This window comes from Chiloscyllium plagiosum, unplaced genomic scaffold, assembly GCF_037043375.1.
Source record: "Chiloscyllium plagiosum isolate Xiang-an unplaced genomic scaffold, Cpla_swu_hap1 HiC_scaffold_12, whole genome shotgun sequence".
In the NCBI taxonomy this organism is placed as follows: Eukaryota; Metazoa; Chordata; class Chondrichthyes; order Orectolobiformes; family Hemiscylliidae; genus Chiloscyllium; species Chiloscyllium plagiosum.
In genome coordinates, this window is record NW_028270150.1 from 101,761,328 (window position 1) to 101,780,432 (window position 19,105).

Consider the following 19,105-nt stretch of genomic DNA (forward strand, 5'->3'; position numbering starts at 1 on the left):
CAGTGTCAATGTCAATGGCCTTTACTACCACATACCTCACAAACTTGATTAAAAGCGTATCCTTGGTGCATGCAGAATGTTACGTCGTCTTAGTGTGTTTGGGTGTTCTAATAATCAACCGTCAGGTTTCAATTTCGTACCGCTAGGCTTTGGCCTGTGAAGGTTACTTCATACTTACAACCATCCTCTGGTAGTTTTTCAACATTACAAATCTGTAGTTTGTTTTGCCTATCTTTCCGGAAAGCTCCCATGGGATTGGATGGGATCGACGATGCAACAATTTTGTTTGGCACCCCGTCTGAAAGATTACAATGAGCCCTGCTCTGAAAGCGGTCTGTGGATTCTGTAAGGTTTGATTAGATTAGATTACATTAGATTAGATTAGATTAGATTACATTACATTACAGTGTGGAAACAGGCCCTTCGGCCCAACAAGTCCACACCGACCCGCCGAAGCGAACCCACCCATACCCCTACCCCTACCCCTACATTTACCCCTTACCTAACACTACAGGCAATTTAGCATGGCCAATTCACCTGGCCCTGCACATCTTTGGACTGTGGGAGGAAACCAGAGCACCCGGAGGAAACCCACGCAGACACGGGGAGAACGTGCAAACTCCACACAGTCAGTCGCCTGAGGCGGGAATTGAACCCGGGTCTCTGGCGCTGCGAGGCAACAGTGCTAACCACTGTGCCACCGTGCCGCCCACGTTTCTGCCTGAGTGAGATAAATTCTCATTAATAACACAGAATATAGGATGTCGGAGCACAAGTAGGCCATCCAGCTTACCAAGTCAGCTTCACTGTACAATGAGATCACGACTGATCTGATTATCCTCAACTCCACTTTCCTGCTATTTTCCTAAACCCTTGTTGATTAAAAATTAGACCAATCTCAGCCTTGAGTACACGGAATAACCCAGCCTCTACAGCCCTCTGAGGGAAAGAATTCCTCAGGCTCGATACCCCTGAGAGAAGAAATTCCTCCCTGTCTCTGAGGTAAGTGGGCGACCCTTTATCCTGAGATTATGCCCTCTGGTCCTAACCTCTCCCAAAAGGGCAACAATCTCCACACCCTTTACCTGGTCTGCCCGATATGCAACTCCAGATCCACAGCAATGTGTTTGACTCTTAACAGCCACTGGGCATCTAGGAATAAGCAATAAATGCTGGCCGCGCCAGCAATGCCCACATTCCATGAACAAATATAAAAGAAAACCCTGTCAAATCCCTCAGCAATCTTACATGTTTCAATCAGTTGCCTCTCATTCTTCTACACTCCAAAGACCAGATGTAGTTCAATTTTAAATGGGTCTTAAATTGTGAAGATTTGAGAGGAAGTTTACTGGAAAAAGACACGAAGGCAAGAGTAGTTCTTTAAGGAAATAATATGTGATTTTCCAAAAAAATACTTACATCCCTTCACGACAAGAATACCCAACAAGAAAACTGAGTGTGCCCCGGCTATTGAGGGAAGTTGAAGATAATGTTAGATCAAAGGAGAAGCTTGTAAAGTTGCTTGTAAAGTGCAGGCGAACTTTAGAATACCACAAAGCAGAAAGTAGGAAACTGATAGAGTAAGAGAGAATAGAATATCAATTTAAAATAGCAAGAAACTTAGGATATGGGTTGTAAAACTTTCCACAAGTAACTAAAAATAAAGCATTACCAGCAGCAACAGGAGAGTTTTTAATAGAGCTTATAACCTTCACACCACACAAATGCCAGGCAATGACCATCTCCAATAAGAGACAATCTGACCATTGTCTCTTGATATTCAGTGGTGTTGTCAGCACTGAATCTCCCACTATCAACTCAACTGGACTTGCCACATTATCACAGTGGCTGTAACGGCAGGTCAAAGTTTAGGAATACTGCGGCGAGTAACTTATCACCTGACTCCCCAAAACCTGTCCACCATCTACAAGGCACAAGGAAGGATGACTCCTCACTTAGCTGCACGAGATGCAGTTCCAACAACACTCAACAAGCTTGCATCAAATCCTCAAGCACACGCTGCCTCCATCAATGGCACTCAGTAGCAGCGGTGTGTGCCACCTACAAGCTGCCCGGCAGAAATTCACCAAACCTCCTTTCAACCTGCAACCAATTCCTTTGAGAAGGAAGAGGGCAGCTGCTGCATGGAAACACCATCACTCCAAGCTACTCACCACCCTGACTTGGAAGTACATTGCTCCTCCTTCACTGTTCATGGGATCATAATCCTGGATTTCCCTCCCTTAGGGCATTGTGGGCCCACCTACGGCAAATGGACTGCAGCAGTTTAAGAAGGCAGTTCACCACCATCTTCTCAAGGGCAACTCGGGATAGACAATAACTGCTGGCCCAGCCAGCGATGCCCGCATCCCATGAGTAAATTTAAAAAAGAGAGAAATGGCAGAGGAGCCAAAAATGTGCTGCAAGACTGTCTTGTGTGAGAAAAACAAAAGATGTCACCCTGTAGTAATTGAGATCCAAAGGTCTAAGGAGAGTGCGCAACTAAAATAATTTAGTATTCATAAATAAGTAGTATAATGAGACTGAAAGTTGACAAAATCCCAGAGTGCAAAGACCTTCACCCTGGTGTAATGAAAGAGATGGCTGTAGATAATAGAGATGGATCATCTTTCAAGGTTAAAATTGCCCGTGTAACACTACTGTTTAATATAGGATGGAGAGAGAAAATAGGGAACTATAGAGCTGACAGCCCATTGACAGTAATAGGGAAAGTACTGAAACACACACAAACGCCACCTTGCTGATCTTTGAGGGGCCCTATTCTGTCCCAAGTTACCCTTTTGTCCTTAGTGGATTTGTAAAAACCCTTTGGATTCTCCTTAAATCTATTTGCCAAAGCTATCTCTTTTTGCCCTCCTGATTTCTCTCTTAAGTATACTCCTACTGCCTTTATACTCTTCTAAGGATTCACTCGATCTATCCTGTCTATACCCGACATATGCTTCCTTCTTTTTCTTCACTAAACCCTCGATTTCTTCCAGGTACTGGCTCCGACCCCACTCCCAGCTCTACACCCACACCAGCACCCAGCCCTGCCGAGTTTTCACCATCCCCCCAGACCTCCCCCCCACTGAGGACGAACGATCAGTCCTCAGCAAAGGACTCACCTTCGTCCCCCTCCGTCCACGCATCAATGAATTTAATACACATCGAACAATTCTTCCTTCGCCTCCGCCTCCGAGCTTACTTTCACAATCAGGACTCCCGCCCACCTTCCGAGGACCCCTTTGCCCACCTCCAACACACTGCATCCACCTGGACACCCCGCGCTGGCCTATTACCTGCCCTCGACCTCTTCATTTCCAACTGCCGCCGGGACATTAACCGCCTCAACCTGTCGACCCCCCTCCCCCACTCCAACCTCTCACCCTCACAACACGCAGCCCTCCAATCCCTCTGCTCCAATCCTGACCTCACCATCAAGCCAGCGGACAAAGGGGGCGCAGTGGTAGTCTGGCGCACTGACCTCTACATCGCTGAAGCCAAACGCCAACTCGAGGACACCTCTTCCTACTGCCCCCTCGACCATGACCCCACCCCCCATCACCAAACCATCATCTCCCAGACTATACAAAACCTCATCACCTCAGGAGATCTCCCACCCACAGCTTCCAACCTCATAGTCCGGGAACCCCGCACTGCCCGGTTCTACCTCCTTCCCAAGATCCACAAGCCTGACCACCCTGGCTGACCCATTGTCTCAGCATGCTCCTGCCCCACTGAACTCATCTCTACCTACCTCGACACTGTCCTATCCCCCCTAGTCCAGGAACTCCCCACATACATTCGAGACACCACCCACGCCCTCCACCTCCTCCAAGACTTCCGTTTCACCATGGATATCCAATCCCTCTACACCTCCATCCGCCATGACCAGGGCCTCCAAGCCCTCCGTTTTTTCCTCTCCAGACGTTCCCAACAGTACCCCTCCACCGACACTCTCATTCGTTTGGCCGAACTGGTCCTCACCCTTAACAATTTCTCCTTTGAATCCTCCCACTTCCTCCAGACCAAAGGGGTAGCCATGGGCACACGTATGGGCCCCAGCTATGCCTGTCTCTTTGTTGGCTACGTAGAGCAGTTGATCTTCCATAATTACACCGGCACCACTCCCCACCTCTTCCTCCGCTACATTGATGACTGCATTGGCGCCACCTCGTGCTCCCGCGAGGAGGTTGAGCAATTCATCAACTTCACCAACACATTCCACCCTGTCCTTAAATTTACCTGGACCATCTCTGACACCTCCCTCCCCTTCCTGGACCTCTCCATCTCCATCAGTGATGACCGACTTGACACTCACATTTTCTACAAACCCACCGACTCCCACAGCTACCTGGATTACACCTCTTCCCACCCTACCTCTTGCAAAAATGCTATCCTGTATTCCCAATTCCTCCGCCTCCGCCGTATCTGCTCCCAGGAGGAGCAGTTCCACCATAGAACACACCAGATGGCCTCCTTCTTTAGAGACCGCAATTTCCCTTCCCACGTGGTTAAAGATGCCCTCCAACGCATCTCGTCCACATCCCGCACCTCCGCCCTCAGACCCAACCCCTCCAACCGCAACAAGGACAGAACGCCCCTGGTGCTCACCTTCCACCCTACCAACCTTCGCATAAACCAAATCATCCGCCGACATTTCCGCCACCTCCAAACAGACCCCACCACCAGGGATATATTTCCCTCCCCACCCCTCTCCGCCTTCCGCAAAGACCGTTCCCTCCGTGACTACCTGGTCAGGTCCACGCCCCCCTACGACCCACCCTCCCATCCTGGCACTTTCCCCTGCCACCGCAGGAACTGTAAAACCTGTGCCCACACCTCCTCCCTCACCTCCATCCAAGGCCCTAAAGGAGCCTTCCACATCCATCAAAGTTTTACCTGCACATCCACTAATATCATTTATTGTATCCGTTGCTCCCGATGCGGTCTCCTCTACATTGGGGAGACTGGGCGCCTCCTAGCAGAGCGCTTTAGGGAACATCTCCGAGACACCCGCACCAATCAACCACACCGCCCCGTGGCCCAACATTTCAACTCCCCCTCCCACTCTGCCGAGGATATGGAGGTCCTGGGCCTCCTCCACCGCCGCTCCCTCACCACCAGACGCATGGAAGAAGAACGCCTCATCTTCCGCCTCGGAACACTTCAACCCCAGGGCATCAATGTAGATTTCAACAGCTTCCTCATTTCCCCTTCCCCCACCTCATCCTAGTTTCTAACCTCCAGCAACACGATCCCCATGACTTGTCCGTACTTGTCCGACCTGCCCAGCTCCTTTTCCACCTATCCACTCCACCCTCTCCTCCCTGACCTATCACCTTCATCTCCTTCCCCACTGACCTATTGTACTCTATGCCACTCTCTCCCCACCCCCACCCTCCTCTAGCTTATCTCTCCACGCTTCAGGCTCTCTGCCTGTATTCCTGATGAAGGGCTTTTGCCCGAAACGTCGATTTTGCCTGTCCTCGGATGCTGCCTGAATTGCTGTGCTCTTCCAGCACCGCTGATCCAGAACCTCAATTTCTTTAGTCATCCAGCATTCCTTACACCTACCAACCTTTCCTTGCACCCTGACAGGAATATACTTTCTCTGGACTCGCGTTATCTCATTTCTGAAGGCTTCCCATTTTCCAGCCGTTCCCTTTACCTGTGAGCGCCTGCCCCCAGTCAGCTTTTAAAAGTTCTTTTAAAACCGTAACAAGGACAGAACGCCCCTGGTGCTCACATTCCACCCTACCAACCTTCGCATAAACCAAATCATCTGCCGACATTTCCGCCACCTCCAAACAGACCACACCACCAGGGATATATTTCCCTCCTGACCCCTTTCCGCCTTCCGCAAAGACCGTTCCCTCCGTGACTACCTGGTCAGGTCCACGCCCCCCTACAATCCACCCTCCCATCCTGGCACCCTCCCCTGCCACCGCAGGAACTGTAAAACCTGTGCCCACACCTCCTCCCTCACCTCCATCCAAGGCCCTAAAGGAGCCTTCCACATCCATCAAAGTTTTACCTGCACATCTACCAATATCATTTATTGTATCCGTTGCTCCCGATGCGGTCTCCTCTACATTGGGGAGACTGGGCGCCTCCTAGCAGAGTGCTTTAGGGAACATCTCCGGGACACCTGCACCAATCAACCACACCACCCCGTGGCCCAACATTTCAACTCCCCCTCCCACTCTGCCGAGGACATGGAGGTCCTGGGCCTCCTTCACCGCCGCTCCCTCACCACCAGACGCCTGGAGGAAGAACGCCTCATCTTCCGCCTCGGAACACTTCAACCCCAGGGCATCAATGTGGATTTCAACAGCTTCCTCATTTCCCCTTCCCCCACCTCACCCCAATTCCAACCTTCCAGCTCAGCACTGTTCCCATGACCTATCCTACCTGCCTATCTCCCTTCCCACTTGTCCACTCCACCCTCCTCTCTGACCTACCACCTCCATCCCCACCCGCACTCACCTATTGTACTCTATGCTACCTTCTCCCCTCCCCCTCTCATTTATCTCTCCACTCTGCAGGCTCTCTGCCTCTATTCCTGACGAAGGACTTTTGCCTGAAACGTCGATTTTCCTGCTCCTCGGATGCTGCCTGACCTGCTGTGCTTTTCCAGCACCACTCTGATCTAAACTCTGATCTCCAGCATCTGCAGTCCTTGTTTTTACCTTTTGAAAGTTCTTGCCTAATACCGTCAAAATTGGCCTTTCTCCACTTTAGAACTTCAACTTTTAGATCTGGTCTATCCTTTTCCATCACTATTTTAAAACGAATAGAATTATGGTAGCTGGCCCCAAAGTGCCCCCCCACTGACACCTCAGTCACCTGCCCTGCCTTATTTCCCAAGAGTAGGTCAAGTTTTGCACCTTCTCTAGTAGGTACATCCACATACTGAATCAGAAAATTGTCTTGTACACACTTAAGAAATTCCTCTCCATCTAAACCCTTAACACTATGGCAGTGCCAGTGTATGTTTGGAAAGTTAAAATCCCCGACCATAACTACCCTATTATTCTTACAGATAGCTGAGATCTCCTTACAAGTTTGTTTCTCAATTTCCCTCAGGCTATTGGGGGGTCTATAATACAATCCCTTTCTCAGTTCAACCCAAATAACTTCCCTGGATGTATTTCTGGGAATATCCTCCCTCAGCACAGCTGTAATGCTATCCCTTATCAAAAATGTCACTCCCCCTCCTCTTTTGCCTCCCTTTCTATCCTTCCTGTAGCATTTGTATCCTGGAACATTCAGCTGTCAGTCCTGTCCATCCCTGAGCCATGTTTCTGTAATTGCTATGATAACCCAGTCCCATGTTCGAGAATAGTAAACAAAATTAAAGGCACATAAATTAGGGGTAATATATGAATTGAGGATTGGTAACTAGGCAGAGAGCGGGAATAAATGGGTCATTCTCAGGTTGGCAAGCTGTGACCAGTGGGTTGTCACAAGGAGCAGCATGTGGGCCCCAGTCATTCACCACCTATATAGGGTGGCATGGTGACTCAATGGTTAGCACTGCAGCCTCACAACGCAGGGACCCGGGTTCGATTCCAGCCTCAGACAGACTGTCTGAGACGAATTTGCACATTCTCCCCATGTCTGCATGGGTTTCCTCCGGGTGCTCCGGTTTCCTCCCACAGTCAGGTCAGGTGGATTTGCCAAACTAACTTGCCCATAATGTTAGGTGCATGAGTCAGAGGGAAATTGATCTGGGTGGGTTACTCTTTGGAGGGTCGGTGTGGACTTGTTGGACTGAAGGGCCTGTTTCCACACTGTAGGGAATCTAATCTAATCTATATCAGTGATTTGGATGTGGGGTACTATTGTAATATTTCCAAATTTGTGAATTTGACACAAAACATGGGAATGTGAGCCATGAGGATAATGTAGAGTCTTCAAAGGGATATAGACAAGCTGAGTGACAGGGCAGGAGCATGGTAGATGGGATATAATGTGGATAATGCGAGGTTATCCATGATAGTAGGAGTATTCCTTAAATGGTGAGAGGTTGGAAAATTTAGGTGTGCAAAGAGATCTAAGAGTTCTTGTTCATTAGTCAGTGAAAGCTGGTATGCAGGTGGTGCAAGTTGGTGAGACCACTCCTGAATTGTTATTTTCAATACTTGTTCCCTTGCTTTAGGAAGGATATACTTGGGGGCAGTAAAGAGAGAATACAGCAGAGATTGGCCAGACTGATTTCTGAGGAGAGGCTGAGGAGAGGCTGAGGAGATTGGGCATGTATTCACTAGGATTTAGAAGAATGAGAGGCAATTTAATTGAAGTTTGCCAAATACTTGAAGGAATAGACACAGTAGATGCAGGAAGGATGTTTCCCTTGAATGTGGGCTCTCGAATCAAGGGGTATGGTCTCAAAATAAAAGGCAAGCCATTAGGACTGAAAGGAGGACGGGGGCATCTCCACTTAGAGGGTGTTAAACCTTTGGAATTCTCTACCTCAGAGGGCTGTGAAAGCTGAACAGGGATATTAACATCAAGGGATAAGGGGATAGCGTGGGGAAATAATGTTGAGGTGGATGATCAGTCATGATCTAGAATGGTGGAATAGCCAAGAGGGACTGAACGGCCTACTTTTGCTCCTGTGCATCCAATGACCTGATTTTGCAGACACGCGGCAGATTGTCAGGCAGAACCGCAACATCGTATGGACCCAGCACATGGAGTCCTTCGAGATGGACTCTTTCAAAGGCAAGGTACACACAGAACATTACTGACAGTGGAGGAGTGATCCTAATGGTAGTGGATTGATCACTGTTACATTGTAAGTATTTGATGGATTTGTCTCTCTCCAGGACGGTGAGCAGTTGGATTCGGAGGTGAAACGATACGACGATTTAGAGTTTCAGCAACTAGAACAGGAGAGCCGGCTGGAAGAAGAGAAGGAGAATCTGTCCAAGCAGCTCCTGGGGGAAATGGCTGAGTATCAACAGAGCATCGCAATGCGGGAGGTAGGCATTTCAGTTGGAAAAGTTGCATTTCGTACAGACTCATACCGAGAAAGGAAAGATAAATAACAACACATAAAGTTAGTTTTGACATTGCAGAGTTATTTAGCTCAGCGGAGGCCATTTGGTCACTTATGCCTGTAGTAAGATTAGATTAGATTAGATTACAGTGTGAAAACAGGCCCTTCGGCCCAACAAGTCCACACCGACCCGCCGAAGCGCAACCCACACCATACTCCTACATCTACCCCTTACCTAACACTACGGGCAATTTAGCATGGCCAATTCACCTGACCCTGCACATCTTTGGACTGTGGGAGGAAACCGGAGCACCCGGAGCAAACCCACGCAGACACGGGGAGAACGTGCAAACTCCACACAGTCAGTCGCCTGAGGCGGGAATTGAACCCGGGTCTCTGGCGCTGTGAGGCAGCAGTGCTAACCACTGTGCCGCCCACAACTCTTTCAATAGTTGTCCAGTTAATCCCAGGGGGAGGTGCCTCATTGCCTTATTGCTAACAAGTCCATGATTCGCAAATCTGTCAACACTTGGCCTTGATCTGAGAAATCCACTGAAGGAGCGAGTGCACATCTTTGCACGTCCCTTGCCCAGGCTTGTCAATTCAAGGCTGCCTGGAAACACCTTTCCACAATGTTCAAGCTGGAGTGTCTTTCCACTGGCCGGAGGTGCAGTTAGTACGGAACAGGGTGGGCTTTAAAATATTGTACCCCCTCGTGGTGTGCAATGGAATCGAAACAAAATGGCTGCCCATTTCACACCATGCCCGCATCATTTTCCCAAATTGGCTGCTGAGTTGTACTGTCAACCAGAATTGATCACTTGCATGATTTTTACATAAGTGAATCTCTTTATAAGTGGGGAATGCTGTGCAAACACAGCTGTCAGAAGGTTTGGACAAATGTGGGATGTTTAGTATTGGGTAAGACTGCAGCATGATAAATGGGCTAACGTGGATTGAGAATGGTAGTAATACAATAAAAGTTGACACTTCGTGAGGGCTGGAATAGGGATTTTCCTCAGTTACATTCCCCTTGGGAGCCTCTCTGAGGAACAGTGGTTATGGGTAATCATCTAATCAAGCCCCCCACGTATACACACGCAAGTTGTGGATTTGAAGCTCACCATGACTAGTTGTGAGATTAATTTCTCTTCATTCTTTTCATGGGATTTGAGCATTAAGACCCCCAACCCTAACTGCCCGTGAGTGGCTCGTTCAGCCATTTTAGAGGACAGTTAAGAGTCAACAGCATTGCTGTTAATCTGGAATCATGTGTAGGTTAGACCAGGTAAGAACAGCAGATTACTTTCCCCGAAGGACCTTAGTGAACGAAATGGATTTTTAACAATACCGTGGAATTGATCATCGTTTCAATGGTCACCCTTGCTGATACTAGCTTTTTATTTCAGATTTATTCACTGAGTTTAAGTTCCATTGCTATCTTGGTAGGATTTGAACTCAAATTCCGAGGGCATTAACCTGGGTCTCTGGATTATTTATAAGCAAAGTGTAAAGTGCTGGAAAAATTCAGTGAGTCTGGCAGCATTTGTGGAAAGACACACAGTTTTGAGTCTGGTATGACTCTTCTTCAGGAATGGATTACTCATCCAGTGACAGAACCACCGTGTTGCAGTGGTGCCGTGTTTGACTTCCACAAACCTCGCAAATATTGGACCAGCACTCAACATCTGGGTCATAAAAAGCACGGCTGGAATCAAACTGGCTCTAGGTAAAAACAATGACTGCAGATGCTGGAAACCAGAGTCTAGATCAGAGTGGTGCTGGAAGAGCACAGCAGTTCAGGCAGCATCCAAGGAGCAGGAAAATCGACATTTCGGGCAAAAGCCCTTCAGTATTCCTGATGAAGGGCTTTTGCCCGAAACGTCGATTTTCCTGCTCCTCGGATGCTTTTCCAGCTGTGCTTTTCCAGCACCACTCTAATCAACCTGGCTCTCTCAGGCTCACTGTAATGAGAAACTTCAGTCTCCTGACTCACTCTGGTTTATAATAAGCCAGCTTATTAATGTCCACAGGGCGAGTAAGGTTGGCGATTAAACCCACCGGCGATTTAAGTGTGTTTTGTTGTGTTTTAAGTTAAATTGTGAAGGGGATAAAGAAATATGTATCTTTTAAATTTGTTTGTTGCCACTTACTCACTGACTAATGTTTAAAGATAAGTCAACAGACTGCCATTTCACCGAAGCTGCTTCTTGCTGCTTTTCACTGACAGAAAAGGATCGCGTCACTGGGAAGTCAGGCGGGGCAGATTGTGCAACAAGCTGAGCTGGAGCGGCAGCATTTCCTGAAGGAGAAGAACAGTTTACTCGCAATGTTGCAGAGAGTAAGTGTCACAAGCAGATCAGCTGGATCCTATGTTGGAAAATTCAGTATTCCCCCCCCCCCCAAAAAAAAAACACAAGGGGTAGGTGGGTGGGGGGGGAGGGGGAGGCTACAGGATGACTAAAGCAGGCTGTGTTTTGAGATGCCACAGTCTTAGCCAGCCTGCGAGTGGTGGTTTCAGAGGAATGTTGGTCAGGATAAGCAGCGATTCATAGAAATAGCAAGACAGGATGGAATTTGTGAAGAGTTAACCTTTCATTTTGAGGGCCAGAATGGGCCACTCCGAATTTACTGACCAACTGATTAGATTAGATTACTTACAGAGTGGAAACAGGCCCTTCGGCCCAACAAGTCCACACCGACCCGCCGAAGAGCAACCCACCCAGACCCATGCCCCTACACCTAACACTACCCGCAATTTAGCATGGCCAATTCACCTAACCTGCACGTCTTTGGACTATGGGAGGAAACCGGAGCACCCGGAGGAAACCCACGCAGACACAGGGAGAACGTGCAAACTCCACACAGTCAGTCGCCTGAGGCGGGAATTGAACCCGGGTCTCTGGTGCTGTGAGGCAGCAGTGCTAACCACTATGCCGCCCGTATTATCCCAGTGACATTAAATTCAATTGGACAGCTAGGGAGAAAGAGCTGCAGTGGGGAGAGCAAAAAAGATAATGCCCGCAAAGGCTGGCAGTGAGAGGGGCCAGGAGTGATTCAGGTACAAACGGGACTGAGGACGGGATGAGAATTGGATGAATGAACGATCAGTTCAGAGAAGTGTGAGCAGTTGCAAAACAGTCATAGGGTGGAAGCATGGACAATCTGACCAGGAGAGGACTCGGGGAGGAAAGGATAAAGCTGACTGAATCCCAGCTTCTGATCATTTTTATTAAATCCAAGATTGTTGCTTGATCAACTGTTGAATTATGGTGCAGTTAGCCCTATCCAGATCCCCTCCTCGTAAACAGCTTCAACATTTGATCATGGGAAACTATGAATGATCAGCCCCATCTTCAGCTCTCTCTCCCTAAAGGCAAGGACCACTCATAGTGCCTCAATCCCTATCCTGGACAATACAGGGCAGATCCTGAATCCACATCCGTGAGGTGTCTACCCCGGGACAGATCCTGAATCCACAGCGATGTGATCCCCACTCTGGGACAGATCCTGAATCCACAGCGCTGTGATTCCTACTCCGGGACAGATCCTGAATCCACAGCGCTGTGATCCCCACTCTGGGAGAGATCCTGAATCCACAGTGCTGTGATTCCTACTCCGGGACAGATCCTGAATCCACAGCGCTGTGATCCCCACTCTGGGAGAGATCCTGAATCCACAGTGCTGTGATTCCTACTCCGGGACAGATCCTGAATCCACAGCGCTGTGATCCCCACTCCGGGACAGATCCTGAATCCACAGCGCTGTGATTCCTACTCCGGGACAGATCCTGAATCCACAGCGCTGTGATTCCTACTCCGGGACAGATCCTGAATCCACAGCGCTGTGATTCCTACTCCGGGACAGATCCTGAAACCACAGCGCTGTGATCTCCATCCTGGGACAGATCCTGAATCCACAGCGCTGTGATGCCCACTCCGAGACAGATCCTGAATCCACAGCGCTGTGATTCCTACTCCGGGACAGATCCTGAAACCACAGCGCTGTGATCTCCATCCTGGGACAGATCCTGAATCCACAGCGCTGTGATCCCCATCCTGGGACAGATCCCGAATCCACAGCCCTGTGATCCCCACTCCGGGACTGATCCTGAATCCACAGCGCTGTGATCCCCACTCCGGGACAGATCCTGAATCCACAGCGATGTGATCCCCACTCCGGGACAGATCCTGAATCCACAGCGATGTGATCCCCACTCCGGGACAGATCCTGAATCCACAGCGCTGTGATCCCCACTCCGGGACAGATCCTGAATCCACAGTCCTGTGATTCCTACTCCGGGACAGATCCTGAATCCACAGCGCTGTGATCCCTACTCCAGGACAGATCCTGAATCCACAGCGCTGTGATCCATACCCCAGGACAGATCCTGAATCCACAGCGCTGTGATCCCCACCCTGGGACAGATCCTGAATCCACAGCGCTGTGATCCCCACTCCGAGACAGATCCTGAATCCACAGCGCTGTGATGCCCACTCCGGGATAGATCCTGAATCCACAGCGCTGTGATCCCCACTCCGAGACAGATCCTGAATCCACAGCGCTGTGATCCCTACTCCAGGACAAATCCTGAATCCACAGTCCTGTGATCCCCATCCTGGGACAGATCCCGAATCCACAGCCCTGTGATCCCCACTCCGGGACAGATCCTGAATCCACAGCGCTGTGATCCCCACTCCGGGACAGATCCTGAATCCACAGCGCTGTGATCCCCACTCCGGGACAGATCCTGAATCCACAGCGCTGTGATCCCCACTCCGGGACAGATCCTGAATCCACAGCGCTGTGATCCCAACCCTGGGACAGATCCCGAATCCACAGCGCTGTGATCCCCACTCCGGGACAGATCCTGAATCCACAGCGCTGTGATCCCTACTCCAGGACAGATCCTGAATCCACAGCGCTGTGATCCCCACCCTGGGACAGATCCTGAATCCACAGCGCTGTGATCCCGACCCTGGGACAGATCCTGAATCCACAGCGCTGTGATCCCCACTCCGAGACAGATCCTGAATCCACAGCGCTGTGATGCCCACTCCGGGATAGATCCTGAATCCACAGCGCTGTGATCCCCACTCCGAGACAGATCCTGAATCCACAGCGCTGTGATCCCTACTCCAGGACAAATCCTGAATCCACAGTCCTGTGATCCCCATCCTGGGACAGATCCCGAATCCACAGCCCTGTGATCCCCACTCCGGGACAGATCCTGAATCCACAGCGCTGTGATCCCCACTCCGGGACAGATCCTGAATCCACAGCGCTGTGATCCCCACTCCGGGACAGATCCTGAATCCACAGCGCTGTGATCCCCACTCCGGGACAGATCCTGAATCCACAGCGCTGTGATCCCAACCCTGGGACAGATCCCGAATCCACAGCGCTGTGATCCCCACTCCGGGACAGATCCTGAATCCACAGCGCTGTGATCCCTACTCCAGGACAGATCCTGAATCCACAGCGCTGTGATCCCGACCCTGGGACAGATCCTGAATCCACAGTGCTGTGATCCACACCCCAGGACAGATCCTGAATCCACAGCGCTGTGATCCCCACTCCGAGACAGATCCTGAATCCACAGCGCTGTGATCCCCACCCTGGGACAGATCCTGAATCCACAGCGCTGTGATCCCCACCCCGGGACAGATCCTGAATCCACAGCGCTATGATCCCCCCCCTGGGACAGATCCTGAATCCACAGCGCTGTGATCCCGACCCTGGGACAGATCCTGAATCCACAGCGCTGTGATCCCCACTCCGGGACAGATCCTAAATCCACAGCGCTGTGATCCACACCCCAGGACAGATCCTGAATCCACAGCACTGTGATCCCCACTCCGGGACAGATCCTGAATCCACAGCGCTGTGATCCCCACTCCGGGACAGATCCTGAATCCACAGCGCTGTGATCCCCACCCTGGGACAGATCCTGAATCCACAGCGCTGTGATCCCGACCCTGGGACAGATCCTGAATCCACAGCACTGTGATCCCCACTCCGGGACAGATCCTGAATCCACAGCGCTGTGATCCCCACTCTGGGACAGATCCTGAATCCACAGCACTGTGCTCCCCACTCTGGGACAGATCCTGAATCCACAGCGCTGTGATCCCCACTCTGGGACAGATCCTGAATCCACAGTCCTGTGATCCCCACTCCGGGACAGATCCTGAATACACAACGCTGTGATCCCCACTCCGAGACAGATCCTGAATCCACAGCCCTGTGATCCCCACTCCGGGACAGATCCTGAATCCACAGTCCTGTGATCCCCAGTCCGAGACAGATCCTGAATCCACAGCGCTGTGATCCCCACCCTTGGACAGATCCTGAATCCACAGTCCTGTGATCCCCACTCCGGGACAGATCCTGAATCCACAGCGCTGTGATCCCCACCCTGGGACAGATCCTGAATCCACAGCGGTGTGATCGCCACCTTGGGACAGATCCTGAATCCACAGCGCTGTTATCCCCACTCCGGGACAGATCCTGAATCCACAGTGCTGTGATCCCCACTCCGGGACAGATCCTGAATCCACAGCGCTATGATCCCCACTCCGGGACAGATCCTGAATCCACAGCGCTATGATCCCCACTCCGAGACAGATCCTGAATCCACAGCGCTGTGATCCACACTCCGGGACAGATCCTGAATCCACAGCGCTGTGATCCCCACCCTAGGACAGATCCTGAATCCACAGTCCAGTGATCCCCACTCCGGGACAGATCCTGAATCCACAGCGCTGTGATCCCCACTCCGGGACAGATCCTGAATCCACAGCGCTGTGATCCCCACTCCGGGACAGATCCTGAATCCACAGCGCTGTGATCCCCACTCCGGGACAGATCCTGAATCCACAGCGCTGTGATCCCGACCCTGGGACAGATCCTGAATCCACAGCGCTGTGATCCCCACCCTGGGACAGATCCTGAATCCACAGCGCTGTGATCCCCACCCTGGGACAGATCCTGAATCCACAGTCCTGTGATCCCCACTCCGGGACAGATCCTGAATCCACAGCGCTGTGATCCCGACCCTGGGACAGATCCTGAATCCACAGTGCTGTGATCCACACCCCAGGACAGATCCTGAATCCACAGCGCTGTGATCCCAACCCTGGGACAGATCCCGAATCCACAGCGCTGTGATCCCCACTCCGGGACAGATCCTGAATCCACAGCGCTGTGATCCCTACTCCAGGACAGATCCTGAATCCACAGCGCTATGATCCCCACTCCGGGACAGATCCTGAATCCACAGCACTGTGATCCCCACTCTGGGACAGATCCTGAATCCACAGCGCTGTGATCCCCACTCCGGGACAGATCCTGAACCCACAGCGCTGTGATCCCCACTCCGGGACAGATCCTGAATCCACAGCGCTGTGATCCCCACCCTGGGACAGATCCTGAATCCACATGAGCCTGAACAAGGATTGAACCCCTACAGTTGGCAACAATCTGATCCATAGCAGCCATCCAGCCAACTGAGCATCCCAGGCCATCCAAGGGTCTGAGTTAGTGTGGCAACATATAGTTTTACCTGCATGTTGCAGCCAAGAGCTATGGGGAGTGATGACAGAGGCTCTGATTTCTTCCAATCGTACGGCTGACCATAAAAGCACCTGCGTTTACTGCCTGCAGTCTGGGTGTGTTGGGAAGATTTACACCTTGTTTACATTGGTGTGTAACCACACTTAGCCATCAGATCTAGGGTTGGGACTTGAACCTGGAGCTCCTGGGCTGATACGGAGAGACACTGCCCACAAGAACAATGACTATGAGCTGTTACATTCACAACCTTATCCCTGTGGAGCTCGGTAGTAGAATGGAGCTCTTTGGTTTCTGTTTGGCATTTGGAAAAGTTCGCATCCAGCAATGATAGAGTTGCTTAAGGTCACAGAAGGAGGTTGGAGAAGACACAGCCAAGGGTCAGGGTGGGGAGAGGCTACAATTCTGTTGGTCAGTGAGAGGGATTGGCCACTGTCAGAGGATCAATGAGGGGGGTAGGCCACAGTCACTGGGTCAGTGAGGGAAATGGTTGGTTAGTGATGGGGTGTGCCCACAGTCAGGGGCTTAGTTGGTTAGTGATGGGGTGTGCCCACAGTCACAGGGTCAGTTGGTTAGTGATGGCGTGTGCCCACAGTAACAGGGTCAATTGGTTAGTGATGGGATGAGCCTACCGTCACAGGGTCAGTTGGTTAGTGATGGGGGTGAGCCTACCGTCACAGGGTCAGTTGGTTAGTGATGGGGTGCACCCACAGTCACTGGGCCACTTGGTTAGTGATGGGGTGAGCCGACAGTCACTGGGTCAGTTGGTTAGTGATGGGGTGAGCCGACAGTCACTGGGTCAGTTGGCTAGTGATGGGGTGAGCCTACCGTCACAGGGTCAGTTGGTTAGTGATGGGTGTGCCCAGAGTCACTGGGTCACTTGGTTAGTGATGGGGTGAGCCGACAGTCACTGGGTCACTTGGTTAGTGATGGGGTGTGCCCACAGTCACTGGGTCAGTTGGTTAGTGATGGGGTGTGCCCACAGTCACTGGGTCACTTGGTTTGTGATGGGGGTGAGCCTACCGTCACAGGGTCAGTTGGCTAGTGATGGGGTGTGCCCACAGTCACTGGGTCACTTGGTTAGTGATGGGGTGAGCCGACAGTCACTGGGTCAGTTGGTTAGTGATGGGGTGTGCCCACAGTCACTGGGTCAGTTGGTTAGTGATGGGGTGAGCCGACAGTCACTGGGTCAGTTGGTTAGTGATGGGGTGAACCGACAGTCACTGGGTCAGTTGGTTAGTGATGGGGTGTACCCACATTCACAGGGTCAGTTGGTTAGTGATGGGTGTGCCCAGAGTCACTGGGTCACTTGGTTAGTGATGGGGTGAGCCGACAGTCACTGGGTCAGTTGGTTAGTGATGGGGTGTGCCCACAGTCACAGGGTCAGTTGGTTTGTGATGGGGGTGAGCCGACAGTCACTGGGTCAGTTGGTTAGTGATGGGGTGTACCCACAGTCACTGGGTCAGTTGGTTAGTGATGGGGTGAGCCTACCGTCACAGGGTCAGTTGGTTTGTGATGGGGTGAGCCGACAGTCACTGGGTCAGTTGGTTAGTGATGGGGTGTACCCACAGTCACTGGGTCAGTAAAAACAGCATATTGTTCTCGGGAACTGTGCTGAATATACTCTTTGAATTGATCTTCATGGCTACCCTTGCTAATCTGACTTTTCAATCGACATGAAGATTAACATTACCCCTAAGTATTATTTTGTCATTTTTACACAATCTCATTTATCTCCTAGTTTACTGACTGTCCTGCAGAGCAGCTACTCTGAGGGGCTTGTCGATCACTCTTACCAGTGACCTTGTTATTTTTAGCCTCCATTCGTATGGACTCTGTGTCGTGTGATCCAACATCATTTATTGCTATTATACTATTCCATCCCGTACTAACAAAGTCACCCCACTGTCCTTTCCTTTCTGCCTGTTCGATATCCTTGTAAACATACCTCCTAATGACTGCAAGTTCAGATTAGTTGTATTTATGCCATTAGTTCATTTCTTTTGTTCCGAATACCATGTGCATTCAAGTAAACAGTTGTTAATTTTGACTATTTACCCTTTATTCCCCTTTCGCCTTACTGCTGTTATTCTGTTAGTACACTGTCTCACTCTGTGTCTTGATGTTCAATTAGCTGTCCTCTAATGCTGTGAAATCCTCCTGCGTTATCAGCTTACTTTTCCTCTCCCAAACCCTTCTCCCAGTAACTAGTTTACGCACCGTGACTCTGCAAAATAGTATGTAAGGATCTGCACTCCTGAACAAACTGGCTGCACACTACAAATAAAAAGGCCATGATGCTACAGACTTCCTAGTACTGCAAGGGTCATAAAGGCAGGAATATGAAAATAATTCAGAGAAACAAGTAAAATATAACTGGGAAATAGTCAGTATGAATTGGGCACATCAGGTAGGTCGAGGAAGTGAGGGTAGATTTCCTAGAATGTATTAAATTTTGAGTTGTTATTTTGAAACCCTTCCCTGTGATCAAGATGGGTTAAATCTCCTACATTGCATCATGGT

At 50.5% G+C, this 19,105-nt stretch overlaps 1 protein-coding gene across 20 annotated transcripts in view; it reads left to right on the forward strand.

The window, feature by feature from the left end:
• The window catches only part of LOC122555472 (pleckstrin homology-like domain family B member 2), a 242,555-nt gene that overhangs the window by 127,293 nt on the left and 96,157 nt on the right, over positions 1-19,105 (forward strand). For all 20 annotated transcript variants that reach the window (XM_087993097.1, XM_087993113.1, XM_087993101.1 and 17 more), the window contains 2 exons: positions 8,838-8,993; positions 11,241-11,351. In XM_087993097.1, coding sequence (XP_087849223.1) covers positions 8,838-8,993; positions 11,241-11,351 — 267 coding nt within the window. The remainder of the gene's footprint in view (positions 1-8,837; positions 8,994-11,240; positions 11,352-19,105) is intronic.